This window comes from Aspergillus aculeatinus (genome assembly GCF_003184765.1).
Source record: "Aspergillus aculeatinus CBS 121060 unplaced genomic scaffold BO66scaffold_35, whole genome shotgun sequence".
Taxonomy (NCBI): domain Eukaryota; kingdom Fungi; phylum Ascomycota; class Eurotiomycetes; order Eurotiales; family Aspergillaceae; genus Aspergillus; species Aspergillus aculeatinus.
In genome coordinates, this window is record NW_020291504.1 from 324,642 (window position 1) to 352,059 (window position 27,418).

Consider the following 27,418-nt stretch of genomic DNA (forward strand, 5'->3'; position numbering starts at 1 on the left):
TTTTGTGTTGATTTTTCTCTGCCCCTTTTTCATTTTTTACCGAACCTCCACGAAGCTCAAACAGAAGGCAGCTACAAGAAAGAAGGAAGAGGAAACAAAGCGATCAAAAAAGCCCACCATCAATTCCACTATCATTCAAGAAGCTATTGATAAATCCACCATGTCAGTTTGATCCACCTTGCTTCCCTCCTACCAACAATTGCTTCTTCTATCCCCAGAAAAAGGAGTGTGTCAACTAACTACCTACTCTTCCTTTGCACCAGCGCCGGGCGCAAATTTCGCCTGAAGTTGGTTCAAGGCCAGGTCAATCAAACCGCCAACGGTCTTTGCCTTGGAGATCTGCGGCAAGGTGACGTCGAGATTCAAATTGCGCCGCATCCAGCTCCTCATCTCCATCGCGACAAGCGAATCAATCACCATCCCCAGTCGTTGCGTCGCGTCCATGCCCTGAGCCTCGGCCCAGTACGCATCGGCCAACTTGAAGAGTTCCGCAGTGATCAGGTCTTGGGTCTCAACGTGATTCAGGAGCGATGGATCCTTCTCGGCCCGGAGCAACATATCCCGGAGGATGTTGCTCCCGGCTATATTGCCTCCCTGATTCGAACCCCGTTGTTCCACGTGCGAGTAGATGGAGAACATCGCCTCGGGGGACCACAACGTCCGCACGTTCGCGTCTGCCCGGGACCTGCTATTCCCCAGACCGGTGATAACGGGGGCACTCGTTCGCGCCACGCAACCACCGGCGGTAGTCGTTGAATCAGCAGGGGAATGCGATTCCAGGATCGCTTGCTGGAAACTCTCAAGAACTTGCCCCTCGTCTAATAACCAGATTCCCGCTGTGTGCATGGCTTGCATGCTGGTGGGCGACTGATTGATGAGCCCGATTCCGTCCACAGCGCCGAGATCCAGGACGGAAGACGGAAGGCCCTGCTGGCGTCGATATTGAGTAAACGCGTCGAGAAACGTATTGGCCGCGGCATAGTTGGCTTGCCCAGCATTTCCACAGATACCCACGCCGGAGCCAAAGGCCACGAAGAAGTCAAGACTCTCCTTTGACGTTGCGTGATGCAGGTTCCAGGTGCCGGTGACCTTTGGTGCCACCGCAGCCTGCCAATCCTCGAACGACATCTTTGCAATCGCACAATCTCGTAAACACCCTGCCATTTGTATCACGCCCTTCAAGGGCATAGGGCAACTTTTCATGGCTGTCGTGATGTCGTCGGGCTCTAGAACGTCCCCGGAGATGCATTCCACGACGCAGCCCATAGCCTGGAGCTCTGCGGCAAAGGTTTGATTGCTTGGAGATTGCACTGACCGAGAAAGGAAGATGAGACTCCGTGCCCCTTGTTCCACCATCCAGGTCGAAACGATACGACCCAAGCCCCCGAGCCCACCTACCAAGAGATACGATGCATCCCGCTGAAAGGTTATCGAGTGTTTCGAGGCCTCAGTAGGCAGCGCAGCTTTGTCCTCAGGAATGCGGAGGAGAATCTTGCCAATGTGGGTCCCCTTCTGAAGGAAACGGAACGCATCTGCTGCTTGATACCCGTCAAAGACGGTGCGAGGTTGGATTGGGGATACTTTGCCTTCCTCGAACCAAGTTTTCAAGGTTGTTGCCAGACTGCGCTCCTGTTAGCATGGTTGTACTGGCCTTAGCCCGTCAAGAGACACCTACCGCTGAAGCAAAGTCGTATCCAAGTCCATTGCCTGAGACAAATCCACGCCGCAGAACGTACGGTTATCCCTAAATCCCCGCATTCCCAGCTGGCCATTTGTCAATATATCCCGTTTCCCAAGTTCGATCATCTTGCCAAAAGGTGCCACACAATCCCAAGAGGCATGTAACAAGGGCCCAGCCAGTGAGTTCAATACTAGATCAGCTCCAAGTCCATTAGTCGCCTCCATCAGGGATGCATGAAACGTGTCACTTCTGGAGTCGAAGATCCTCGCGCGAGGAATGCCATAGTTATTGATAAGGAAGTCAACTTTCTCTTGATTGCCGACAGTGGCGTATATCTGAAATCCTTGTCAGATTGATTCTCCGGGTAATGGAAAGACTGTATTGACTGACCTCAGCTCCGATTATCTTACAGACCTGGATCGCTGCGAGTCCCACTCCACCGCAAGCGGAGTGGATCAGTACAGACTGCCATGCACATACAGCGTTATCCAAGGCTTGAGAATCAGAGGTGGAGGGAGACTTACCTGGCCCTGCTTCAGATTTCCGACATGAATCAGGGAGTATATGACCGTTCCGTACACTGACAGCATGGCCGCGGCTTCCTCCATCTCCATCCCTCGCGGCAGCTTCATGCACCATCGCTCCTCGGCTATTACTCGAGTACCCATAAGTCCAATGCCTACTACAACAACTTCATCGCCCACTTGAAAATTTGTGACTTGGCTGCCCACCTGCCGCACCAGCCCACTACCTTCTAGCCCTAGCTCATCTTTGGTGCCCACGACCCCCATACAAACCATGAGGTCCTGGTAAATATGAAAGTATTAGCTGCGAAGGTATGAAGGACTTTATGCAGTACGAGAGAGGTCAGGAGACATACCCTGAAGTTGAGTCCAATGTACTGCATCTCGATTTCGACCTGCGTGGCCCCCAGTGTGTCGACATCAGTGTTGTGCCATGTTAAAGTATTCAAGAGGCCTAGGGTATTGATGGTCAAGTTCTTTCCCTGGTCTGGCGAGGCGATGATCTCTGCATGGTCATTATCGTCGTTAGTGTCGCTGTTGCGTCCCCACCACACTCTCGGAACATGGACTGAGCCCTCGCAAATGGCAAACTCAAAATCGGGTTCTTGCTGTTGCTGATATTCCGAGCTGTAGACCGTTTGGATGATAGCCGCAAAGTGCTTGGCTGCTTCGAGGTTGAAATGCTCCACTTCCACCGAATAGAAGTGACCTTCCACCTCTTTCCTCAAAGTTCGCGCAAATCCCAAAGCCAGTCCGTAGTTGGGGTTGATACAGGCTAGCTGACAAAGCGCGGTCACCCAGAAGATACGGCATCTCCCAGCAGCCAAGATACGTGTCTTCAAAGTCTCGAATTCCCTGGCGCTCATTGCATGCAAGAAAGGAACAACTAGATCGAGCAGGAAGATAACACAGGACTCCCCGGGATAGAAGGGATCATCCAGCGGAATTACATCCACCTTGTAGTCCAATGAAACCAGCTCTGCTCGGAAGGCCTGGACCCATTCATGTCCCGGCTCGGGACAGACAAGTATAATGCTTCTCTCACCAAAGCTGACACTGTCTTCACTGACTTCCCGCGATACGCGCGAAATCATCGTGGAGCAGAATTGGAATGGGGGCTCGACATCATTCGCCAGTGCCTCCACGCCGACGAACCCCGCGGAGCGCAATTCTTTATCCCACCTCTCTGGACTCACGTAGGGTGCTTCGGCTCGCCCGTCCTGTTCCCCGAGCCACCAGCCGGGTAAAGTTCCCTAGACATGAAACAAAATTCAGTGTTCGGAACGGAAACAGAGATTAAAAACGGAAACGACCCAGGACAAAGAGAGGGAGAACAGACCATAATAAAGTCGATACTTGAAATATCTACCCCGTATATTAGTGACAGAACTCACCTCAACTACATAGGTTATGGATATGTAAGTGTGAGCCTTACTTGGATGAAGTTCATGAAGCAGTAGCCGGCCTCCTGGCGCCAGAAGCTGACGTATATTTTCCAAAGTTGCCTTGAGTGATGGCGTGGCATGGATAACCTAGCAGAAGATCAACGCCAGTGAAAGTAGTCAGTCTATCAAATCAACATACGTTGGATGCAATAACAAGATCATAATCCCCGGAACTGAATCCTTGGTATGATGGACAAAGGCTTATATCAAGAACCTTGTATTCCATATTTTGACGTTCATGAAAGCGCTCCTGCGCTAAAGACATGAAACCCGAGGATATGTCGGTAAAGGTGTACCTTTTATACATGGGCAAACCACTCCGATTTAACGAGGATAAAGCTCTCTCTGTTGCGCTTCCGGTCCCAGCACCCACCTCGAGAATGCGTATGTTGGGGTTTGAATGACAGAGTAGTGTAAGAAAGGTAGACCAGTCACTCAGGTGCATTTCTTGGTCATAAAGTCGGCGAAGACGATCATCCTCCATAAGAAGATTGATCGGTGAGACACTTCCGTCAAAGATCTCGAGGCAATTCTGCCAGATGATCTTGACACAGTCTGCGACGGGTGAACAAAGCTCACGGCCTTCTAATTCAGCTTTAAGGAGCTGGATTAACTGTCGCCTCTCAGATGAGGCCATGTGCGCCCAGCTAGTCGAGTTGAACAAAAGCTGATCCTGACCCCGACGGGCTTTGGCTGCCTGAGTTTGAACCCAGTTCTTCCATTTTTGTAAGTGCTTGTCGCGGGGGTTAATCTCTCGAATCTCTTCTGCTGTCTCTAAAAGGCATAGTAGCCCATGCTGCTCGCATTTTCTGACAGAATCAACTGAAACTGTTGTAGATTTCGGGGAAGAAAAAAGGCTGTATGGTGGCTTGAAATCGAGATGAGGCTGCCAATTCAAATGAGAAATGAGGGGAACACGAGTTGAATGCCGATCTTCATTGTCATCAAGGGCAACAAGTACCACTCCCGTGACTGACATAACTATTCGTCCGTGGTCTATGGCGGTTACATTTGCCGTTAGATGGCTGGATTTGCCCGTAATGCAAACCTCTGCAAGGAGGCTGTTTGCTCCATTGCTGACGAAAACATTTTCCACCGACGCGGGAATGCAGCATCTGTCTACTCTGTGCGCTAAGCCAGAAGTGGCAGCAACTCCTATGAGCTGCAAACACTGATCCATCACGGTGGGATGTAATTCGTACTGACTCCTACCGGGCTGGATCATGCTCGAGACCGTGGCCACCGCTCGGCCTCCGCATGCATCGGCGGTGATCTCTCGAAGCCCACGGAATGAAGCACCATAAGTCAGTCCATACTTTGCCATTGTCTGGTACCACTTCGAAGACGAGGCATGGCGGATGAGAGGAGTTATCGATCTTGCCATATCCCCAGGAAGACCAGCTTCCTTGAGATGGTGACGAACAAGCCCCGTACAGTGCTTGGTCCATGAATTCCCGTCATAGGAACTGATGGCAAATATATGCCAGTCCGAATCCTGAAGGTCGTTAAGTCGCTCTGGCCGTAAGCTGGTGATGATTTCCACCCCATCAAGGGAGTCCTCCAGGACCAAGGGAGCGCGGAAAATCACGTCCCGCAAAGAATATGGAACAGAAGACTCAAAGGATAGCTGCCGGACCGCCTCTCCGACCATTGCAATGTATCCTGCGCCCGGGAAAACTACTTGTCCCTGGATGACGTGCTCCGCCAACCATGGTACGGCATCAAGATGAAGCACGTTTCTCCAGGTTGGAGTGGTGTCAGTAGCTTCAGTACATCGGTAGCCTAGTAGCTCGTGGTATGTGGCACAGAGTCGCCAGTCTCGTGCCAGACGACTTTCGCTCCAATGCCGCACACCATGCTGCCAGGGATAAGGGGCGAGATCCGGTAGAACCTGGCCCGGCGTGATGACCTTGCACAAGGAAGCCGCCCCGCCGCGACTGAAGACGCCGCCAACCACCGATAAAAGACGTTCTTGACAGTCTGTGTCATCTCGAATGAGTGTGGGAATGTACGATGGGCTATACTTGGCTTTGTGGTTCTGGAAAATCTGCTTGAGGGGGCCGGAAAGGGCAGCATGGGGACCGACTTCGACGAGAATTAGATCGGCATTACTTGCATCAAGCATATTTTTCACAGCGCCGTGGAACTGAACAGGAGACTCCAGATTGGCGCGCCAGTAGGCTGCATCAAGTGTGCTAGGTTTGCAAATCACCTCTTTGGTAAGGGTGGAAAACATGGGAAGCATTTGGGCATTGAGCTCCAGACAGCGAGCCACAGATTTTTCATATTCATGGCCGACTCTTTTGATGGTGGCTGAATTGGTCAGAGTGAAAAACGACGACCAGAAGACATCAGAATCTGTACTCACCTGAGTGATAAGCAACATTAAGACGAAGACGGCGACAGAATGTGTCCGGCGCGATTTCGCGAAGGGTTGCTGCAAATTGGTCAATTTTCGCGGACGGTCCTGCTACCGTCACGCTCTGCGGACTGTTATCACAGGCAATCTCCACCCCTTCTATGAGATATGGCCTCACTTGGTCTCGACCCATACCTACAGCAGCCATCTCACCTCTTTCGTCTTGGGGCACCGTGAGAACAGCTTGACCGCGCAGATACGCCAGTAAGATAGCCGAAGATGCAGGGACTGCCCCTGCCGCATATGCAGCCGCAATCTCGCCACTGGAGTGCCCAACCACCACCGTGGGTCTGATGCTCCAGGATGAAAGAAGATTGATCAGACCAATCTGCAATGCCGTGCACAGAGGCTGACTTATGTCCGGTTTGCTCATTTGGTCAGGGTCGTAGGTCTCAAATAGATCTGGTGCTCTTCGCGTAAGTCACAGGTTTCTAAAAAGCAGAAAGTGGAAAATGCGGGAGACTACCTTCCAAGCACCAATCAGGTGGCCGATTAGAGAATTTTCTAAGCACTTCATCTAGATACTTTATGTCCTGTCGGAAGGTAGGATATTTCCGTAGTAGGTCTCTTCCCATACCAAGCCAGTGGGCTCCCTGTCCGGTTAGGACGAAAGCGATACGGGAAGAAGTTGTAGAGTGCAAAGAAACAAAATCGGACTTTTCTACTGGGCGGTCTGGTTGAATTACGGCAAAGGCTCGATGGGCCAAATGCTTGCGTCGGAGGCCTAGTGTATAGGCAAGGTCGGTGATGCGGCGGGGGTGTAAATCCAGGTAGAAGACTATCTGCTCAATGCGCTTCTGCAAACTGTCTCGGTCATGAGCAGAAACGATCAATAAATGGGAAGAGTCGTTCTCGCCGGGATTAGGCTGCGGAAGATTGACTTTTATAGGCTTGTCTGCTGATTCCAGGATGATATGTGCGTTGGCGCCCCCAACCCCAAATCCGTTGACACTGGCACGAAGGTGTCGGTCACGAGGCCACTCAACCGCCTCGACGGGAACTTGAATGCCCTGCTTTTGAAAATCAATGTTGGGATTCGGGCTGACAAAATGCAGATTTGGCGGAATGGTGCGATGTTCCAGAGATAAGATCGCCTTGATCACACTGGTGATCCCAGAAGCGCCCTCCGAGTGACCAAAATTAGGTTTGACCTGCATAAACATTAGCGTATTCTGTCAATGATACTCACAATTGAAGATCTTACAGCCCCAACTATGGCTCCTTTGCCTTCCAGAACCTTACATAAGGCTGACAGCTCCGCTGTATCTCCTGCCATAGTTCCGGTCCCATGACACTCAAAGTACCCCGTGCTCGTGATGTCTGCGATGCCTGCTCGATGGTAGGCACTGCGAATGAGGCGTTCTTGAGAGCCTGGGGAAGGGGTGGTTATCAGACCCGATCTACCATCACAATTGGAAGATGTTGAGCGGATGAGTGCTCGAATTCTATCTTTACAGCGCAATGCGTCACCCAATCGCTTCATGTATAAAACATTGATGCCCTCTCCCCGGCCATAGCCATCAGCATCGGCATCAAATGTGCGACAGGTCCCACTGGCTGATAGCACCATGCTATCAGACATGGTGGTTGTTGTGGTGGGAGCCAGTATTAGACTGGTGCCCGCCACAATGGCTGCATTGCAGGATCCAGTATGTAATGCCTGACAGGCTTCGTGAATTGCAACGAGCGAAGAAGAACACCCCGTCTGGATGGTCATACTATTAGAAACGTCAATTGATCTGTACCACATATATGGATGGATATTTGACTTGCCTGGGCCCACAAAAGTCAAAGTAGTATGAGGTATGATTCGCCAACGCGAAGGCTCCGGTCCCGAGAACATGGTAGCGATTGGTATGTTGGTGGTCCTTGGATGCAAGGCCAAGCCAATCCTCACCAAAAGTACCAACAAAGCAGCCGACATCCTTTCCTTCCCAGTCGGTTTCTCCAGCATTTTCTAGACATTCCCAAACCACCTCGAACAGCAACCGCTGCTGAGGATCCATTCGGGAAGCCTCCTTAGGAGTTAAAGAGAAGAAAGGAGCGTCAAACAGGGCTGGGTCTTCCGTTAGGAAGTACCCATGTCGGGTTTTGCTGACATGAGGCCGCGTTGGATCATAGAAACCGTTTATGTCATATCGAGTCCGAGGTACCTCGCCACGAGCGTCGCGTTTATTCATGATAAATTCCCAGAACGACTCTGCTGTGCGAACATCCCCAGGAAGCCTCATCGCCATACCCACCACTGCAATAGCAGAAAGCGTGTCGGGAAAGCTTGCCGCGTGGGCTTCGTTCGCCACGGAAGTAGGCGTAGGGTGGGTCGTCTGCGATAGACTATCATCCTGGCCAAGTGCCCTCTTTTCGGTGTCTGAAAGGTACATTGTAGACGATGTCGATGGCAATCAACTGCCCGGGTCGACCAAATCGCACCTCGTTCATACATAGTAAGGAGCATGGGTGTGGCCAGATTAAATGCAAGACAGAGTGCCAAAGCCTCAGGATAGATTCAGCAGGCACGTGTGTTACACCTTTCCCGTTTCGGCTGTATGACTTTCAGACGGAACGGGAGGGACTCGGCTTCGGGGCATTTCGGCTTGTACACCTACGACTTCATGTTGCGCAGTGAGGCAGCTCCCGCTGAGGTATCACCTTGTCCTCTCGCTACGCATCGAGTATTTTATCCCAGAACTCTCATTGCGTTTCCTCTCTCGGCGGCAGAACCCTCAACCCATTGTCATTAATCCCGCGCACCATGGACCGTCTCAATCACCCAGAGGATTGGTACAAAGAGCAAGTCGTATTCTTACTAGGTGGAACCGGTACCCTTGGTGGCTGTCTTCTGTATAAGTTAGCTGTGAAGCTACCAACCAAAAAGATCTTCGTTCTTTGTCGCGGGAATATCCAGCGCGCGCTGGACAAGATCGAGAAATCTATGCCCGAACAGTCGGTCGATATTCTTACCACTCACAAGGTCCACTTCGTTGTGGGCGATGTCACAAAGCCCAACCTTGCGCTTCGGGCGGCCGAGTTGGATACGCTGCGCGCGGAGGTGACGGTAGTCATCCACTGTGCTGCAAATATCTCCTTGCAGCAGGAGCTGCGAGCATCGGTAACTCAGCACTGCGTCTCGCAGCTCCAACTCCTTGACCTGTTGTCCGACTTCGTGCGGCTGCAAACCCTGCTCTACCTTTCCACCACCTATGTAAACAGCTTCCTGCCTGGCGGTCGGGTTGGCGAAAAGATCCACGAGCTCTCGTCCGACCCGGATCAGCCTGTTCTGGATGCTACCAAAGAAGTTCAATCTATCCTCGAGGCTGGCGAATCCACATATGCTTCCCAGTTCATGGTGCCCTACGCTTATGCCAAATATCTCACCGAGCGGCTGACGCTGGACCGCAAACCACGGTATACCGTTCTCATCGTACGCCCCTCCCATTTCGGCCCCGCGATTGCGGAACCGTTCCCATATTACGGCTTCAACATGGCCATCCCAATGCACTCGTATCTGCGTTTTCTACTCGGCAGTGACGAGCACGGCCTTGAACAGATCATTGAGCAGACCAGAGACGTCCAATTTACCTGGGACGAGATCCCGGTAGATCAGGCCTCCAATACATGCCTCCTGCACTTGGCGCTTGGAACTCAAGGGATTGTGCACGCAGCGGCGGCGCTCTACGTTACGTACAGCATGGCCGACATAGTACACATGTTTAGTGCTCATGTTCCCCCGGCAGCCCATGCGGCAGTCTGCAATTACGCGAGTGAGCAAGCACCGAGCCATGCGGAGTTCTTCTTCCAGTTGATCACGACCTTTCCGCGCGATTGGATCTATGATTGTAGCCGCTCCGAGGGACTGCAGCATTTCCAAGGTCCCTTGAGCTTGGGTCTAGGGGAGCATGACCCCGAGAGGTTTATGCAGGTCCGAGTGCAACGGGTGACTCGGCAGTTTCTGGAAACATTGAAGACTGCACAAGGATCAAGAAAGACTTGATCATAAGACAGGGGTGAAGCACCAGGATGACTTGCTATGATACCGCAAGTCAGTCGGACAATCGAATCCTCCCAACTCGTCATAAGCACTCCCACCTTTTTGCAATTCAAGGCAAAACAGACAATGTTGAGAGAAAAGGGCAACGGGGCCAGGGAAAGTTACGTCAAGGATACTCAGTACCTTCAACGCTTGTGCAGAGGAAGTAGTGACTATGTTATAGTAGTCTAGTGATGCCAATGCATAGAACCCTTCTCGCAGTGTCTTCGCTGCATATTATTGCATGTAGTCATTGACAGACCCCACCAGCCAGAAGCTCCGCATAGCCAAAAGCCCTTATCTCTCTCTGTGTGACTATATATGAACCTCTTCTAACTCCCGACACCGAGAGAAGACCGCACCTGAGATATAAGAATGTATGATCGCAAAAGCAAGTTTAACAGTGCTACAAGTCAAGCAAGCATAACGCGGGATCACATTTGTCAATCTGTTAACGTCTAACCACACAGCAATACCACAAAGAAGAAAGCAAAGCCCTCGGTCGCCAGTGAAACCAGCCACCAACGACTGCAAGGTCAATCACCACAGGAAAGGACTCAAATCTTCTCTTTCTCTTCAGGTTCATGTCGGGACCTGAGATGCCCCAGACACAAAGTGGCCAAGCCCCCGATCGTCGCCGCCTTCGCGATCTCCACCAGAGTGAGATCCAGCGACATTACGCGTTTCGCCCACGCCCTAATCTCAATCGCTACGAGAGAGTCGATCTGAATCTCCTCGCATTGCTCTTCGGTCAACTCACCCTCCTTGGCGAGATGCGGCATGATCATCTTGCCCACCTCGATCACAATGAGGCCCCGGATTCGGGCATCATTGACCAGGGCGGGATCCCTTTCGATGCTGTCCAGGAGCATTTTCAGCTCATTGTTCTCCATTTCGTGGCGCGACCCTTTCAAATCCATGTTAGAGTAGAGGGCAAAACGACAGTCTCCGCGGCGCCAACTCGGCCGACTTGTTGGATCATCGAGGGGCCTGGTGTTCCCAAGGCCGACGATGGCCGGGTTGGTGATCCTTGGGCCCTGGTAGTCGTCGTGCATGGAATATCCGGGAATGGGCGGTTGCAGAATGGCCAGCTCAACCCCTTGAAGGAATTCCCGCTCATTCAGCAGCCGCGCCGCATGTCGGCGCAGAGTGTAGCGCAGCTTCGGGTTTCTGCTGATTGTTCCCACATCTTCTACCGGGCCGAGATCGAGGATAGACGATTTCAGGCCGAGCTGGCGACGGTGCTGGGTGAAGGCGGCCAGGAATGAGTTAGCAGCAGCATAATTTGCCTGCCCCGGGAAGCCGCTGATCGCGGAAACAGAACTGAAAAGAATGAAAAAATCGAGATTATGACTCTGCACGGCATGATGTAAGTTCCAGGCCCCTTGGACCTTCGGGTCTAGACACGTTGTCCAATCGTCATAGCTCATATTGAGGTAGCTTTGGTCCTAGAAAGAGGAGTCAGTATCGATAAGCTGTAGACTCTGGGAGCCATCTTACTCGCAAGACCATGGACAAGAGCATGACACCGGCTAGGGGCTTCGTGCACCTGGCAATGGCCTCTTGTACATCCTCAAGCACTGTCGCACTTCCGACCACGAAGATAGCTTCACAGCCTTGTGATTTAAGCTCTTCTCTGAAAAGTTGATCGCTCTCGGACTGACCGGCCGAGCGTGAAAGGTAAACTATTTCGCTAGCACCTCGCTCTGCCATCCAGCTTGAAACAGAGCGACCAAGTCCACCAAGTCCTCCCACCAGCAAGTATGAGGACGAGGTCGAGAACCGATAGGATAGTACAGACGGTGTGGATGGTAATTCTTGCGCAGAATCGGGCATTCTGACCAAGATTTTGCCTATATGAGTTCCCGTCTGTAGGTACCTGAATGCACTCGAGACTTCCGCAGCCTCAAAGACCTTGATAGGATGAATAGGCTTGATTTTGCCTTCAACATACCAGACCTTGAACTGCTCTGTTAACCTATAGAGTCGCCATGTTATCAAGTGTGGTGGTAGAAGAGCCTTTGAGGTCACTCACCACTCCCACGTACCGGAATCTTCTTCAGCAAGCCCAATCATGTCTACACCGATAAACGCACGGTTCGAATGAAATGGAGCCATGTCAAGGATGCCATTGGTCAAGAAGTCTCTCTTCCCCAGCTCAATCATCTTGCCGAACGGAGCGACACATTTCCACGAAGCATGAAGGAGTTTGCCTGCGAGCGAGTTGAGCACGATATCAACGCCCCGTCCATTTGTCTCACGCATCAGATCGGCTACAAACGATTCGTCCCGCGAGTTAAAAATGTCCGTCCTGCTCATTCCAAAATGATCGATCAAATACTGAACCTTTTCATCGTTTCCGACCGTAGCATAGACCTAGCCATACTGTTAGTTTTTTCCCTCTTGACCAATGCCCAGTCTAACCTTTGCGCCAACAGCTCGACAGGCATGGATTGCGGCTTGTCCAACGCCCCCACATGCTGAGTGAATTAATACAGTCTAGAAAGGTTAACGTGATGTCGTGTGTGATTATCCATAGTTAGAAGTACCTGGTTTGCCTGCAGAGCCCCGACTCGAAGGAAGGAGTATAGTACCGTGGCGTAAACCGAAAACATGGTGGATGCATCTTCCATTCCTAGCTCGTCCGGAAGCTTAAGGCAATAACGTTGGTTGGCCACAGTTTTCGTCGTGAAAAGACCATTCTGGGTGAAGACGACTCTGTCACCGGGCTGGAACTCGAGGACTTGTGATCCTGTCCTGCAGACAACACCAGTTGCTTCAAATCCTAGACTACTCCGGTCACCAACTAAACCCATAGCTACCATAAGGTCCTAGATCACTGGTGAGCAGGCGACACCAAAGAGCCCATACTGAGAACATCTTACTCTGAAGTTCAACCCCACGTAGCGAACATCAATCTCTAGTTCATCTTGTTCTACCGGTAGGTGTGCCGTATCGCACCAACGCAGGGTATCCAGGAGACCGTATGCAGCGATATCAAGCTTTTTGCACGGGGTCTCGCTTTTTTCTGCTCGAGGTGTCGATCTGTCATATGAAGGCCAATGACACCGACTGACATACACGTTACCCTCATGGAGAACATATTCCTGGTCGATTTCCGCACTAGAGAACTGCTGCGCTTGTTGCATCTTTTCGATCAAACGAAGAATGGCGGAGTATACCCCGGTATCAAAACCGTCAATCTCCAGTACTGTGAATCGTACATCAAGCTCCTGTCGTATCGTCCGGGTGAACCCGTGTATAGGACCAAACCGAGGATCCGGACAGCTCAAGTGCGATGGATGTGTAAGCCAGAGTATCGCGCCTCCAACTATGGTTCGAAGGAAATGTTGTAATGACTCAAAAGTCTTCTCTGTGAGGTCATAGAAGAAAGGCTCATCGAAGTCTAGGAGAGAAACAATGAGAGCGCCGCTGGGATGTTCTTCTCTCATTATTCCAGATGTCACAGAATAGCCACTCTCCACAAGTGATGTACTCAAGCCCTGCATCCAGATGCTCTGAGTTCCACTGTATACTATGTGCACAGATCCTCGTCGTTTCACTTTGCATTCAATTGGCCTGGATAACATAGTGAAATTCGTCTGGAGTGGACGATCGTTGTCGTAGACCGCAGTCTCATTTCCAGTAAATCCCGCTTGCTTGAGCTCTTCATCCCACCTCTCCGGCGGTACGTATGGTCGGTTTCGCCTGTCTGTTTCTTCTCCAAGCCACCAGCCTGGAAGGACACCCTAAATGATGGACAAGCCTCAGCAAAAATAGTTCAATACGGCACCTAAAACAAACTCAGCGACTATGGACACGTACCATCAAAAAGTCTGTAATCCACAGTTCTTTCCTAAAGGTTAGTATGTGTCTGACGAACAAGAAGCTGACCAATTGTCTTACCGGGATTGAGTTCATGTAGCAATAGACGCCCATCAGGACGCAGGAGATCATGAACATGTTTCAAGGAACATTGGAGACTAGGGGTTATATGCACAGCCTGTCGAGACGTTGAATCATGAGAAATGGGAGTTGAGACGGACGAGTCAAGGTTTTTAAGGGAAGACAAACAGACATTGGATGCAATAACTAAGTCAAAGGTATGTAGCTCAAATCCTTGTTCGCCGGGTGGCAGGTTAATATCGAGGGTCTTGAATTCCAGGCCACTGCAGTCCTTGAACTTTTCCACGGCAGGGGCAAAAAAGCCAGGTGTAATATCCGTGAACGTGTAGGACGAGTATAGTCTAACTCCATCCTCTGTCTGGAGGGACTTCAGGACTTCAGATGTAGCACATCCTGTTCCTGCACCAATCTCGATAATCCTGATTCCTGGCTTCGTAGTGCCCAGCAAATACAGAAGGTCTTTCATTTGCTGTGGGCGTGTGACAGCATAGTATCTCTCAAGCATCTTGTCCTTAAGAAAGACCTCGAGAGGAGAAGCTGTGCCGAGCAAAAATTGGGCACAGTTTTCATAGACATTTTGAAGCACAGTGAGAATGACAGCGAATTCTTCCTGTATGGGTTGAATATCGTCGAGCACCTCGGAAATGAGGTCGTTCCTCTCATCGATCCCAACAGATACCCAGTTCCGTGATTCTGGGAAGAAACACTCTTTTCCCTCTGCAACAATGCGAGCCTGGTTCATAATATATGCTTTCCATTTCCTCATGTGGTCAGAACGGGGCTCGACTGATATGACAACGTTCGCACAATTGAGAATGTGAAGAATGGCAATCTTGCTCAATGCTTGTATCGCCCTGTTTGCTTTAGGATTGGAATACATTGGAGCTCGTGGAATGAGAAGCTTATCTGAAGGCACAAAATCAATATCCTTCGTCCAGACCATTTGCGCGACCAATGGAACAACAGGGTCTCCATAGGAGACCTCATCGTCGAGGGAAAAGAAGAAGACATTGCGCAGCGACAGACTCACACACCGATCCGTTGATAGGGTTGCATTTCCAAGTCGCTTCTCAGGGGCATCAGAGGAGGCTGCCGCCTGTACATTCATCTCTTTTCCCCCATAGGTGATGTATATCTCTTCTATAGAGGCTGGAATAGCTAGTCCGGTCAAGCAACGCATGAGACCGTTTGACTGGGCGACGCTTAAGAGTTGTAAACATTGATCGATCGCGATTGGATGTACGAAATATTTGCTATCATGCTCTGATGCATCGTCGACAATCGAAGCGGTCGCAGTGGGCGCAGTTGTATTTGCAGATATGTTCTTTAGACCTCGGAATCGGGGACCATAAGCAAGTCCTTTCCTATTCAAAGCTTCGTACCAGGTTTCCGGGTTGATAGCACGAAGGTAAGTCTCCGATGTCCCATCAATTTGGCGTCTACGGGATTCTGGCCTAACTTGCCCTTGACAATGTTTAGTCCACGAATTGCCGTCGTGAACGATGATGGAAACCGAGTACCACTCTGAGTCTTCCATGTCATTGTATCTGATGGGCTTAAGGCCGGTAATGACTTCGAAGGATTTGTTCTCTTCCAATATCCATGGAGCCTTGAGCATGAGGTTCTTCATGACGAAACCTTCTGTGGACGGAAAGAGTTGCCGTATGGCTTCTCCTGCCATGGCGATATACCCCGCCGCAGGAAATACCACACTTCCTTGGAGTACATGATCGCATATCCAAGGCACAGCGTAAAGTGATAGCAGATTTCTCCATGTCGGCTCAAGTTCGGGTGTTTCTGTCACGCGAGAACCGAGGAGCTCATGGTATGGATGTACATTCAACCTCCATTCACGCACCACTCTACTCTCAGTCCAAAGAGACTTGCCTCGCATCCAGGGATATATCGGCATGCCGGTCAGCACTTGATACTTCTTGTCATGGCTTTCGATGCTGAGTTTGACTGAGACACCGTTACTATGAAGAAGGCCCAGGGTCCTCAAAAGCTGTGCCTCGGGATCATTGTTGCCTCGTATGATGGTTGGGACATAAACTTGTTTCTGGCCTGAAGACTGGGCTCTCCATATTTGTTTCAATGGGGCTGACAACACAGAGTGAGGGCCGAGTTCTACAAAAACGTGCGATTTTATGTCACACTTTAGAATCACTACAACAGCCCCTTGGAATTTCACGGGTGATTCAAGGTTTCGACGCCAATATGAAGCCCCGAGCTCGGTGGGACTCTCAACCATGGAGCAGGTGACACTTGATACGAAAGGCAGCATATGTCCCGTATGGTGCTCCATGTGCGGTGCTATCAGAGACTCATATACGCGGCCGCAGTGTGTCATTTGATCTGGATATGCATTAATACCAGTTGACATGGTTTAGAAGGATAACACTCACGAGAATGATATGCCACATCAACTTTTAGCAACTTGCAGATTGCCTCAGGTCTTTGCTGCTGAATATCATGGATAGTTTCTTCTAGTGGTTCTTTGTAGCCAGAGAGTGTGACACTCTTCGGGCTGTTGATACAAGCGATGACGACGTCTCCTCTTAGATAAGGGCCAACTTCTTCAGAGCCCAGACTAACGGCATACATCGATCCTTGTCCCTGCTCCGACTTCGTGGCTATTCCACGGTAATATGCCAATAGAATGGCACATCTCATGGTGATCGCACCTGCCGCATACGCTGCACCCACTTCACCGCTGGAATGCCCTACCAAGTAGTCGAACTTCAAGCCAAGAGCCAACATCACATGGAACAAGGCAATCTGGAAGGCAGTGCACAGTGGTTGTGTGATATGTGCTTCATGAATGCGGGAGTCAACATCCTTCGAGATCTCATCGGCCAGAGACCAATCAGGACTATCAGGTAGACTTTGCAGAATGCCATCCATTTCACTAATGGCAGTTCGAAACTCGACAAACTTGTGCATTAAAGCTTTGCCCATCCCGGGCCACTGGGGCCCTTGACCGGAAAAAGCAAGAGTTACTAGGTGATCCTCCTCCATTTCATGGCTTTCGAAACTAGACTCGTCAATTTGGCTATTCTGCCGTACCACAGCAAAAGCCCGGTTTGCCATATGTGTACGTCGTGCACGAAGAGTGTAAGCAAGGTCTGAAAATGCCGCACTAGGCCTGTTCGCAAACTCGGTGACAGCTGATATGCGTGTTTTCAGACTATCCTTGGTGCTTGCAGATACTAACAAGAGCTCCGGTGTATCATCAGATTGCATAGCATGATCCAAATTCGCCTTAGGAAGTAAGCGGTAGGATTCAAGGATTGCATGGACATTGGATCCCCCAATGCCGAAGCAGTTGACACTAATCCTTTCTTTCCTGTCCTGAGGCCAAGTCATAGGCTGAGAAGGCAGGTATATCTTCCTCTCTTCAAATGGAATCTCAGTGTTTGGGGTTTGATATATAGTCGGAGGAATGATTCTTTGCTCTAGGCAAAGAGCACTTTTGATTATGCTAGTGATCCCAGATGCGCCCTCTGAATGGCCAACATTGGGTTTGACCTATCATCCGTCAGATTGAACGCCCAGTTCCCTAGTCTCTGTTGGTGACACTTACTGAACCTATTGTAATGCCCCTTCCTCCAAACAATTTAGCAATGACCGAGACCTCGGCGGCATCACCGACTTGTGTCCCCGTACCATGGCACTCAAAGTACCCAGTCTCTGAAAGATCGCTTATACCGGCTGCTCTATATGTTGCTTCAATTAGGCTTTCTTGGGAATGCACACCAGGTGTGGTAAAATTGGGGGTTTTGCCATCGCTATTGGTCGCTGTGGCTCGAATTACAGCTCGAATAGGGTCATTATTCTCGACAGCGCTGCTCAATGCTTTGATATAAATGGCGCTGACGGCTTCTCCCCTTCCGTACCCATCAGCCGCATTATCAAAGGTACGGCAAATTCCGCTCGGGGAAATGATCATATTATCCGACATCGAAGTCATCATAGTTGGTGACAGAATCAGATTCGTCCCAGCGACAATAGCGGACGAGCACTGTTCAGAATTCAGTGCATTACATGCTTCGTGCAGGGCCATCATCGATGCTGAACATCCTGTTTCTAGTGTCATACTAACATTCAATCGCAGTCAGTACCATGGCCACAAAAGGCAATAATGAATCCATGCCCGGGTAAACGGGCGAGATGGTGAAGGGGACTTGACATATCCTAGTTTCTTTTTCAGGGCAGACATCAATCGAGTACATACCTTGGTCCACGAAAATCATACTCGTAGGATATGCGATTGGATAGGGTAAAGTTTCCTGTTCCTAGGACATAGTATCGATCTGTTGCCAGATGATCTTTATCCGTCAAGCCCAACCAGTCTCCACCAAAGACCCCAATATAGCAGCCAACATCTCTGCCTCGCCAATGTGTCTCTCCTGCGCTCTCCAAGCACTCCCAAACCACCTCCAGCAGTTTGCGCTGCTGCGGATCCATCCTCCCAGCCTCATACTGTGAGATGGAGAAAAAGGGAGCGTCGAACTCGGCAGGATCGTCATGAAGAAAGTATCCATGCTTGGCTCTGACTGAATGAGGTCGTGTCTCACTGTAGAATGCATCAACAGAGAAACGATTACCGGGAATCTCGCAATGGCCAGTCTTTTTGTTGACGAGCATATCCCAGAACTCATCAGCGGTTGTCACTCCCCCTGGAAGCCGCATGGCCATTCCCACGATAGCTATCGGATCCACTGCTTTGCTTCTGTCATACTTGTTGTTTACCTCTGAGTTGGGCAGTCTCTCAAAATCATTTTGCGAGTCCATAATCGGACTCCGTGCTTCTAGTCCCGTCTCCTGGTTGTGACGTTCCCTTCTCGTCGCTATTCGTCTCAATCGACGTGCTCGATGACCAGTGGCCAACGGTGGCTATGATACTTGCAAGTGTTTTCTGTCGCTGACTGGTATCTTGCAACGGTGTAGATGGCAGAACAAACGGTCGGAGGGCGATGTCGTTCCTGCGTCTGGAGCCCAGAGCTAGATCCATTATCACTTTTACATGTGCTTCGGTAACTCATTCAGACATGCCTCTGTTGATCTGTTCCCGTAGTTGCAACTGCACTGTACCTGACTTGTCTCACTCGGTATCACCTCTCAGTCCCATCGTAGTGCCCGAATCGGCTGCTGCCGCCTCCTTCCGCCATCGTAACAAGTCATCAGAGCTTAGAATCCAGGGCGAGGGCAAGCAAGTCTCTTAGAGAAGTCACATGTCAAGTGGCAGGTTACTGAGCAAGCAGAAATACTGCGTTAGCCGTCGCAATCCACCGGTTATGTATCCGTCTGTGTAAAAGACAGCACATACCTCGGGTCTCAGTGTGCGTTGCATGCTTCCCTCGAAGTAGTACAGTTTACTGGCGATGTAAAGAAACGATACATCAAACGGCTATCGATAAGACCGATGTAACCAAGAAGCTGAACTCTGGATGTTCGCGTTGCGGTTGATGCAATGCGGCGCGCCGGTTGCTGTTGCACGCGTGCGAGATAGCGGCAAGCACTACAACCACCTCGAAAGCCACTAAACCCAAAGTGGCCTAACCACCACCGCTTATCGGAGAGCTGCAGCAAGCGGGGATAAATCATCCGCCAGCAAGGTACTCTTCTCTTCCTCACCAACCTCTCTACGCAATCCTCGACCGAATTCCCTCGGAACCTTTTACCACCTTTCCATCTCATCAGCTTTCACTTCTCCGAAAATGTCACCCACTACTCCCCCTACCCCCTCTCAAAGCCGCCTCTCCACGCGGATCTCCCTGCGCTGGCCCCCGGCCCCCGCCTTCGAAAACACCGACACAATCGTCATGTCCGTAGCGGGGTGGTACGTCGACCTCCGCATCGACCAAGCCACCACAACCATTGACTGGGCCATTGCTGGTCAACGCGTCGTGGATTCAAATGATTCCAGTATGCAGCACATTTTATTTGTCATACAGCTTAATGCAAGAGACTGACTCCCTTATCAGCCCGCGTTCAATTCACACACGAGCTCGACTCCCGCAACTCCTTCGATGACGTTGACTGTGGGACATTCTCCACGCTCCCGAACGGGGACGACCTGGAGAAAGGGTCAATGCCTCGGGCGGATCTACCCGGCAAACCTGTCTGCGAGTATGAGGAGGTGTGGCGGGAGTTGGAGTTCCGGCGGGGGCCTGAGGGCCCGTCGAGGGGGGTTTCGTGGGTCTTAGAGTCGTCGCAGATTGATTCTGATCTTGAGGAGGGCGAGGAGGGCGAAGTGACTCGGACGTTCATTGGTCGAGTCTGGGGGACGTATCTCGCTCTCCGGCAGGTTCAGAAACATGTTCGCTCGCCTGGTTCGGATGCTACTTCTGTCAAGGATGGAGGGGAGGTGAGTGCCCTCCGTGAGGAGTGGGATGCCACTGCAGGATGGTGCACCAAGTACAATGTCGGTGCAGAAGTGGAAAAGATGCCATCGATGAAGGACGTTCCTGATGCACAGGGATGGACAACCGGACAGACTGTCACGATTGCCGGAGTGCAGTTTACGGTACGCGCTTTTGAGGAAATCAGTGCATGAATGGTATGTCTATTCACATCGAGTCATTAAGTCTATGGCTGGTCTATGTACACAACAACGGAAGTCGTCAATCTACTGCTCGTTGCAGAGAACGTAACGGAATCTGGCCTTGCCAGCATCCATGTCGACGATGGCAGTGTTGGCATCCTTCATGGGACGCTCCTCGACCCAAGTGCGGACGTTCTTCTCTGCGGCCAACTGGAGCATCTCGCCGATCTCGCTGGGAGAGCCGATGAGGGAGCCGCTGAACTTGACGCGCTTGAAGATCAGAGCAGGGGCGGGGATGGAGAGGGAACCGTCCTCGGGGACACCGAGCTGAACGAAAGCACCGTCACGGTCGAGCAGCTGCACGTAGTCGGTGATGGGCATCTGTGAAGACAGCGAGTCAGCGAGCTATTCGACAGTGGTGTTCGAGATGGATTCGAAGAGACATACCTTGGAGGAAGAAACGGTGGAGATGATCAAGTCGAGAGAGCGGGAGTTCTTCTGGGCCCACTCGGAGTCCTCGTCGGTAGCGATGTAAGCATCGGCTCCGAGCTTCAGAGCATCCTCTCTCTTGTTGCCCTTGCGGGAGATAGCGACGACCTTGTCAGCACCGAGGGCCTTGGCGAACATGATACCGAAGTGGCCGAGACCACCGACACCGATGATACCGACGCGCTTGCCGGGACCGCAGCCGAAGTGCTTCAGGGGGGAGTAAGTGGTGATACCACCGCAAAGCATGGGAGCAGCGACGGCGGAGGGGATGGCGTCGGGGATCTTGACAGCGAACCGGGAAGGAACGCGGTTGTAGGTGGCATATCCACCATACGACTTGCCGCCGTTGGCGTACACGCCGTTGTACGTGCCGACCATGGACTTGGGGCAGTACTGCTCGAGACCAGAGGCACAAGCCTCACAGTCGCCGTTGCGGCCCATGCAGGACTCGCTCTGAGCACCAACACCGACACGGTCTCCGACCTTGATGCCACCCTCGACCTTGGAGCCGACGCGGACGGCAACACCGACGATCTCGTGACCGACACAGCAAGGGTAGTTGGTGGGACCCTAAACAAGTTAGCAGACGAAAACAGCATTCGATCTAGTCTGAGAACATACCCAGCCGCTTCTCAAGGTGTGCATGTCAGAACCGCAGATACCGCAGTGGGTGATCTTGATGTCAATATCGGTCTCCTCCCAGGGCTTGGGCTCGAACTCCTGCCAGACCATGTTGCCCTCGGCGGCCTTGGGCTCGAGAGCCATCCAGCCCTCAAACTTGTAATCGGTGGAAGCCATTGCGAATGATGTGATGAGATGTGTGAGATGACGATTGTCTGATTGTCTGGACTGTTGATTCCCCGCGGGTCCTCACTGGCATTTATATCTGCATCCTCCCACCCAGGTCGGGGTAACCCAGGGAACTGCTTAGAAATTCAGCAGAAAAGTGGTGCTGATTCTCTCTGCGTCGTTTTGCCATGTGGTGGGGCCAAATTGTCTCCGAAGATCTGCTGAGAACGACCGTCAACCGGCTTGCAGGCTTCCAGGCAATGTGGATAAGGCGGGAGCCACATCGTGGCACCAGGGGCATGGCTGGACCGAGGCACACCCATGATTCAGGTCATCCAGTGCTAAGTCCGTTGGAGACGGGCATCCGCTGCTTACAGACGGTCAGCAGCAAGTGCCCTTTGGTTTTGCCTCATCGTCACCCATCCAAAAAGTCGAACTGAGCAAATTCCGTTGGGCCCGGCAATATTCGGTACAAACCCGTCATTGGACATTGAGCGTCCCCTTCCCGCAGTATTCTGGAGCAGTACCACAGGAAATGCTGTCATCAACCAAGGAAACGCAGCCCTGCCTCCAGTTTCTGGACGCTAGTCCAGTAATCTGGACGGTAGTCTGAAACGGCAACTTGCTGACGCCCCACTCCACGGAGTTAAGGAATAATAAGCTGCTGACGGTCGCGCAGCCACCCGACCGAGAACTCGTGGTTGGCCCCATCAGGGCACCACACCACAATGCACTGCACATCTAATTCTGCTAAGCTTCTAGAAAGCTCTGCGTCTCCTCTGGCCGTGGAACGATCTGAAATTTCTTCGACGGGAGGCCCTGACGTCATGTCAGCCGTGTGCGTGTGCCCCTGATGGTCGGGATTTGTGCACGCTGCACACTGCACCAACTTTTCTTGGGATTGCCACCGCTTCGGCACTGATGGGCTGCCGATCGTCCTCCGATGGTTTTCCGGGTGCGGTCGTTCTCGATGCTGTGCACATGGATTCATACATGGCACAGTGCCTTTAATTGCATACATTTCTCTAGGTATACTGAGACTAGCTAGGTTAAATTGTTCAAAAACATGGTTCCCCGCCCTCATTCTCGACAATTGAAGTATCGCTATGTACAAATCGTGGCAACTCCAATGCTGCCAATACACACTCTGCAGAGTATTCTTCCAGTCCATAACCACCGATAACTTATCTTCAGGCATAGATCTAAATAGCACAATTGACAAGTCCCACACATCATTACCATTATCATCGTCCATCTATAGCACCAAGTACATCCAAACCCAGCGTCCTCAACATGCCAACAACCAGTCCAGAATCCAAAACCACCAATCCACTCCACAAACACAAAACCCGACTCTCCTCTCATCCCCCTCCCTTATCACAACAACACCCCACATCACCTAGATAAGCCACTGGCACTACACCCCCCTCACCCCCCTCACCAAAAAATAAAGCACCTGGGGCGCCTGCCCCCCGAACTGCGAATAATCCGTGGTGACCGTCTCGACAACCTTAAACCCATGCTTCAGGTAGACCTTTAGCCCGGCGGGCTCGGACATGACATACGTGCGGAGGCCGTGGCGGTCGGCGACCTGCAGCCCGCTGGCGACGAGCATGCTTCCGACGCCGCGGCGCCAGAAGTCCGGGTGGGTGCAGAGGTAATCCAGGGCTAGGAAGGTCGGGTTGCATTAGCTGATGAATGTAATGCGGAGCATACACCATAAGATCACGGCGCACGTGGCATGTTCCTGGTGATTGACAGAGCATCTACCCCTTTCCCGCAGAAGCCAAGCTATACCGCAGACTGGAGGGGGCATAACCCCAGAAAAGCTCTGAAGCATAATTTGCCAAAGTATAGCGACGGAAAATAGAAAGGAAAGAAAAGAACTTACTCAGAAACTCCTCCCCACGCGTAATCGCCTCGTCAGCCTCCTCCAACGGCCGACTCCGGAATTCCATCATCCCGTCCTTCTTCATTCCCGGCACTTGGCCCCCGTCGCTGGCTGCATCGAAGTTCTTCTTGAACACTTGAAGCTCTTCATCGCTCACGGCTTGGACCTGCGCCTCGGGCCAGAACGTCCCTGTCTTGTGCTCCACGCTTAGTACTGAATCCGGGACAATCCACCGCGCGTACCCGACCACCGTCTTCTCTCCGGAATCATCGGTATAGGAGACCATCTGGTGGCGTTTGCGGTCGCGACCAGTGGCTAAGGAGAAGGGGAAGCGGGCGGTGACGTCGGCGATGATGCGGGCTGGGTTAGGGTCGGTCCAGAGGAAGACCCAGTGGGGGTCTGTCAGGCGGGCGAGCATGATGGCGCGGGCGATCTGTGGGGAGTCTGCGGGGGTGCAGGGGGCGATTGTGAGCGACATTTTTCGATATTCGGATTTGACTTGTACCAGTCGTAGGTAAATCAGTCGTGCGATTCGTTATGAGTGTTTTCTGGTATAGCGAGGCTGTATGTGGGAAAGGACGGAGCAGATCCTGTATGAAGCCAGAAGGATGCATTTTATGGATTGCGGTGAGTTGAGGAAAGGTGTCCAGTTCTTATCTCCGGTTAGTATCTGATTAGAAATGAAGATAGAAATGTGTAACTGGTCAGCGATGGTTAGTGCTTACCGGGCGATGGCCGTCCGTGGGAACTGCGGTGCTTATTGAGGTGACTTATAGGATGCTTAGTAGTCATCAACGGAAGGATGAAGGTGGCAGTGCGGCTGGTACGACTTCTTCCGCTCAACGATCCTCCATCCGATGGCACTACTGCTGTGCAGTCAATCCGCGCAGAATTAAGTAATAAATCTACCCAAACAAACCTCATCCTCTTGACCCGATTGAAATATGACATACTTCTCACGAGAAGAGCCCCGAATAGCCAACACTCCTGCTATGTGAGGATCGATATAACCGAATCTAAACATTGACAGTCATTCTCCGCGCTGACGATACTTGGTTTCTGAGACACGCTGCAATTTCTCCAACCACTCACTCAGACGCTGCTTTCACAGTGATCAGCTGACATCTCCGATGCATATACAGCTCCGTACTCAGAATCTCGTATTCAAGTCTGATCATTCTGAGTGAGCCCCAGCTTGGAGAAAATCCAGAAAGACACGAATTGGGCGGTTAAGCGATCAAGGCGCGAATCAGATTCCTCTTACATAGTCGCATGAACAAGATCCAAGGCGAAAAGCCTAACAGTCCTGGGTCGTGGCCGATGTGTCATCTCAAATTCAACCACCTAATGCCTCAAGTAATGGACTGCCCCTGTAAAGAGCTAGCATTGGCACAAATAGGGACTTTTTGTCATTGCTTCGTGAGCTGGAGGACTGTTGCATGTCTGCGCCGACCTTCTGATCTCGTTCGAGACGTGAGCTTATAGATACTGCTTCGAGAATTGGTCTAGACTCCACTTGCGATCGGTTGCTTACGTTAGCTTGTCTATCCCTAGAATTGATATCACCACAACTTACCACGGAGGGTAAGCGATAATCTTGAGACATCGTCTGTCTGTTCATCGAGTCCTATCCACGCTGCAGAGGATCGTTGCCGTCTGACTAGGTGCGCGTCTCGAGAGACAATCAACACCGATGTGTCTCGGAAACCTGCAAGTTGTCCGCCCATTGCCATTCCGAAGTGCATTCAAGCAAAGCTTGGTGTAGAGAGCCCGCAGTCGGACAGGTTGCGCATTGGGTGTGACGATAACGTGATAATCCCATCGAGCTGCAACCATGCGACCGCAGGATTTGCCATCTGGTCAGACGCTGAGCACGGCCTATCTCAGAGACAGAAGACATTAGTGGTAATAGAACGATCAGAACTCACCAAGACACTTTCCGACAAGCATTGCCAACTCGCCAAGTCCCCAGGCATTGGAAAGCAAGGCGCATTGTCCCCAAACAAGGAGGCCGACCTCGACCATTGCAAGGTCAAAAACTCGACATCGCACGGTCGCGTTCACCTTTCCGAGTGCCCGTGCCTTTGTGAGATAGTGATCGCATCACAGCAACCTTGTCGTCATCATCCGACTTCAGATGGATGGATCCCTGGGACGATCCGTGGTGACGCAGTGCGGGATTGGTTATCTTATCGTGAATGCGGGCACAATGACACGGGGTGGGATAACCGATAAGATAAGCACTGCATACCGCCAGACGTCAGCTAAACATCAATTCGATTGAAAATCGAGAATTCAAGACGCGTTTGGGGGAGAGGGACCTGAAGATAGGTAGGGTGAGTCGGTCGGTCGGTCGCGGGAGACACGGGCGCAGGGATTAGGCCGAGAAAGTCCCTTGCACGTACATACACGTGACCGCGACTAGGAAGGGACGAAAGGCCTGGTCCGCTGAACAGCATAGGTACTAGCCGTCCTTTTCTTATGCAATTGATTTTAAGATAGGGAAAAGTAGTTTAGATGATGCTGATTACTTTATGTTGCCTTCTTAGAATAATTGGTAAAATATTGTGGCTTTCATTGTGTGCAGCATGGCTAGTTGTTTTGTGGCTGGAAATGGAAACTCGACGGACGAGGTGGGTGGTAGTTTGACACTGGGGATAACTTCAACTTGGTACTAGCTAGCTGGAAATGAGAATAGCTTCAGAAGATCTCGAAGGGGAAGTGGTGGGGTGGGACTAGCGGGATGGGAGGGGTTGATGTGATGGTAGGGGAATGGGCAGTTGCGCGCCGCGGGCTCGACACCAAACTACGGAAGGGCAATGGGACGAGAGAACGAGAAGGGCCGGAATAGCTTCAGTCAAGAGGCTACTACCTAGCTCATCCACGTCCCAGCATCCGGTATACCATCTTCTGTAGGAGAATTGGGTCCGGGATAGCTTCAGGCTGGCCCAAACAGTCGATCAGCCCCCCCGGGCATCGAACCGCTCGCAATCATGAACTGATCGCAGTGCAACGCCTCAGTCACCCTCTGCAGAGTGCTGATGCGCAGTCTGGATAGCTTCATGCATGGCCGAAGTAGCAAAATTATGTAGCAGATGTAAAAAAAGGGCCAGACCAGTATAGTTAACGATCCCATTATGAACCATGCCGCCTCCGTACGTTTGCGACAGCGGTGCTGGCTAACACCCTGTCTACCACCCGAGTTGAATCGGGGGCCGTACCACTAGGAAGGCTCGTGCACCGACTTCAAATTCGAACAGATAGTGGTCTGAGCGAGATTCGAACGAGCGTGGTCTCCGAAGATCCCGGCTCTAGCGACGTGACACCGTGAGAACATGAGCCTCTGGCCGTTCGGCCATCTGCGGTGACTGGTTTCGAAAGGAGATAGTTACGGGGGGGCATAAGGGAGCAGGCGAAACGGATTTCAGGCACCCAAAGTGGATGCCTGAGGACGGCAGCCTGGGCGCAGGCGGCTTGCAGTGGCTGCCCACTGCCGGCGAGAGAGCCTGGCTATGGCCCCTGTGGCCCCTGGTGTGCACAAGACGACCCGGGGTCAGTCAAGGGTGCGCACAGCCATCCAGCATCCATTGAGCCGTGTCTCCAGTATGCCGAGGTGAGATATATGCCCTGGTAAGCCCAGTGTATAATCACGAAGTGTGTCCATCGAGGAATAGGGTTGACGCTGCAAAGGATGTTAGCA

General features: G+C 51.6%; 9 protein-coding genes across 9 annotated transcripts; 3 read left to right on the top strand and 6 right to left on the bottom strand.

Moving 5' to 3' along the window:
- Positions 1-140: 140 nt before the first annotated feature.
- On the bottom strand, positions 141-8,510 carry BO66DRAFT_377725 (putative polyketide synthase). Its single transcript, XM_025645768.1, has 12 exons — positions 7,839-8,510; positions 7,274-7,774; positions 6,533-7,220; positions 6,019-6,477; positions 3,790-5,963; positions 3,641-3,737; positions 3,545-3,570; positions 2,541-3,458; positions 2,206-2,487; positions 2,072-2,146; positions 1,676-2,016; positions 141-1,621 (listed from the first exon to the last, which is right to left on the bottom strand). The coding sequence occupies exons 1-12, from the start codon at positions 8,448-8,450 to the stop codon at positions 244-246; spliced, it is 7,551 nt and encodes a 2,516-aa protein (XP_025502210.1). The 5' UTR covers positions 8,451-8,510; the 3' UTR covers positions 141-243.
- Positions 8,511-8,885: 375 nt separating this feature from the next.
- Positions 8,886-10,247, top strand: BO66DRAFT_393179 (thioester reductase family protein). Its single transcript, XM_025647697.1, has one exon. The coding sequence runs from the start codon at positions 9,002-9,004 to the stop codon at positions 10,058-10,060; it is 1,059 nt and encodes a 352-aa protein (XP_025502211.1). The 5' UTR covers positions 8,886-9,001; the 3' UTR covers positions 10,061-10,247.
- Positions 10,248-10,563: 316 nt separating this feature from the next.
- BO66DRAFT_455555 (uncharacterized protein) lies at positions 10,564-18,887 on the bottom strand. Its single transcript, XM_025652099.1, has 11 exons — positions 18,237-18,887; positions 17,586-18,099; positions 16,408-17,530; positions 14,175-16,357; positions 13,980-14,099; positions 12,982-13,845; positions 12,646-12,927; positions 12,521-12,595; positions 12,132-12,472; positions 11,597-12,074; positions 10,564-11,544 (listed from the first exon to the last, which is right to left on the bottom strand). The coding sequence occupies exons 1-11, from the start codon at positions 18,794-18,796 to the stop codon at positions 10,654-10,656; spliced, it is 7,431 nt and encodes a 2,476-aa protein (XP_025502212.1). The 5' UTR covers positions 18,797-18,887; the 3' UTR covers positions 10,564-10,653.
- BO66DRAFT_128609 (uncharacterized protein) lies at positions 18,888-19,283 on the top strand. Its single transcript, XM_025641977.1, has one exon. The coding sequence runs from the start codon at positions 18,979-18,981 to the stop codon at positions 19,225-19,227; it is 249 nt and encodes an 82-aa protein (XP_025502213.1). The 5' UTR covers positions 18,888-18,978; the 3' UTR covers positions 19,228-19,283.
- A 439-nt stretch (positions 19,284-19,722) lies between these two features.
- BO66DRAFT_327123 (uncharacterized protein) lies at positions 19,723-20,561 on the top strand (the record flags this gene model as incomplete). Its single annotated transcript, XM_025643931.1, has 2 exons — positions 19,723-19,930; positions 19,990-20,561. 2 exons carry the CDS (start codon positions 19,723-19,725, stop codon positions 20,559-20,561), a joined length of 780 nt encoding a protein of 259 aa, XP_025502214.1.
- On the bottom strand, positions 20,441-21,930 carry BO66DRAFT_128746 (NAD(P)-dependent alcohol dehydrogenase). The gene is made up of 3 exons (XM_025641980.1): positions 21,660-21,930; positions 20,997-21,608; positions 20,441-20,930 (listed from the first exon to the last, which is right to left on the bottom strand). The coding sequence occupies exons 1-3, from the start codon at positions 21,834-21,836 to the stop codon at positions 20,634-20,636; spliced, it is 1,086 nt and encodes a 361-aa protein (XP_025502215.1). The 5' UTR covers positions 21,837-21,930; the 3' UTR covers positions 20,441-20,633.
- Positions 21,931-22,370: 440 nt separating this feature from the next.
- BO66DRAFT_128655 (uncharacterized protein) lies at positions 22,371-23,338 on the bottom strand. Its single transcript, XM_025641978.1, has one exon. The coding sequence runs from the start codon at positions 23,080-23,082 to the stop codon at positions 22,474-22,476; it is 609 nt and encodes a 202-aa protein (XP_025502216.1). The 5' UTR covers positions 23,083-23,338; the 3' UTR covers positions 22,371-22,473.
- Positions 23,245-24,196, bottom strand: BO66DRAFT_327032 (GNAT family N-acetyltransferase; the record flags this gene model as incomplete). Its single annotated transcript, XM_025643929.1, has 2 exons — positions 23,245-23,495; positions 23,719-24,196. 2 exons carry the CDS (start codon positions 24,194-24,196, stop codon positions 23,245-23,247), a joined length of 729 nt encoding a protein of 242 aa, XP_025502217.1.
- Positions 24,197-25,299: 1,103 nt separating this feature from the next.
- On the bottom strand, positions 25,300-25,862 carry BO66DRAFT_128724 (uncharacterized protein). The gene is made up of 2 exons (XM_025641979.1): positions 25,647-25,862; positions 25,300-25,544 (listed from the first exon to the last, which is right to left on the bottom strand). Exons 1-2 carry the CDS (start codon positions 25,741-25,743, stop codon positions 25,336-25,338), a joined length of 306 nt encoding a protein of 101 aa, XP_025502218.1. The 5' UTR covers positions 25,744-25,862; the 3' UTR covers positions 25,300-25,335.
- Positions 25,863-27,418: the final 1,556 nt, after the last annotated feature.

Excerpts from the sequence above, each read along its gene's own strand:
- BO66DRAFT_377725 (XM_025645768.1), bottom strand. The coding sequence starts at position 8,450 with ATGTACCTTTCAGACACCGAAAAGAGGGCACTTGGCCAGGATGATAGT. Across the intron at positions 7,221-7,273 it reads AAGGAGCCATAGTTGGGGCT|GTCAAACCTAATTTTGGTCA; the intron begins GTAAGATCTTCA and ends ATGTTTATGCAG. Across the intron at positions 6,478-6,532 it reads TGATTGGTGCTTGGAAGGTA|CACCAGATCTATTTGAGACC; the intron begins GTCTCCCGCATT and ends TTACGCGAAGAG.
- BO66DRAFT_128724 (XM_025641979.1), bottom strand. The coding sequence starts at position 25,743 with ATGGTCGAGGTCGGCCTCCTTGTTTGGGGACAATGCGCCTTGCTTTCC. Across the intron at positions 25,545-25,646 it reads GCTTGTCGGAAAGTGTCTTG|CTCGATGGGATTATCACGTT; the intron begins GTGAGTTCTGAT and ends GCATGGTTGCAG.
- BO66DRAFT_128655 (XM_025641978.1), bottom strand. The coding sequence starts at position 23,082 with ATGGACGATGATAATGGTAATGATGTGTGGGACTTGTCAATTGTGCTA.
- BO66DRAFT_393179 (XM_025647697.1), top strand. The coding sequence starts at position 9,002 with ATGCCCGAACAGTCGGTCGATATTCTTACCACTCACAAGGTCCACTTC.
- BO66DRAFT_455555 (XM_025652099.1), bottom strand. The coding sequence starts at position 18,796 with ATGGACTCGCAAAATGATTTTGAGAGACTGCCCAACTCAGAGGTAAAC. Across the intron at positions 17,531-17,585 it reads GGGGCATTACAATAGGTTCA|GTCAAACCCAATGTTGGCCA; the intron begins GTAAGTGTCACC and ends GACGGATGATAG. Across the intron at positions 11,545-11,596 it reads TCTTGTCCATGGTCTTGCGA|GACCAAAGCTACCTCAATAT; the intron begins GTAAGATGGCTC and ends TCCTCTTTCTAG.
- BO66DRAFT_128609 (XM_025641977.1), top strand. The coding sequence starts at position 18,979 with ATGTCGTTCCTGCGTCTGGAGCCCAGAGCTAGATCCATTATCACTTTT.
- BO66DRAFT_128746 (XM_025641980.1), bottom strand. The coding sequence starts at position 21,836 with ATGGCTTCCACCGATTACAAGTTTGAGGGCTGGATGGCTCTCGAGCCC. Across the intron at positions 21,609-21,659 it reads ACACCTTGAGAAGCGGCTGG|GGTCCCACCAACTACCCTTG; the intron begins GTATGTTCTCAG and ends TAACTTGTTTAG. Across the intron at positions 20,931-20,996 it reads CCACCGTTTCTTCCTCCAAG|ATGCCCATCACCGACTACGT; the intron begins GTATGTCTCTTC and ends CTGTCTTCACAG.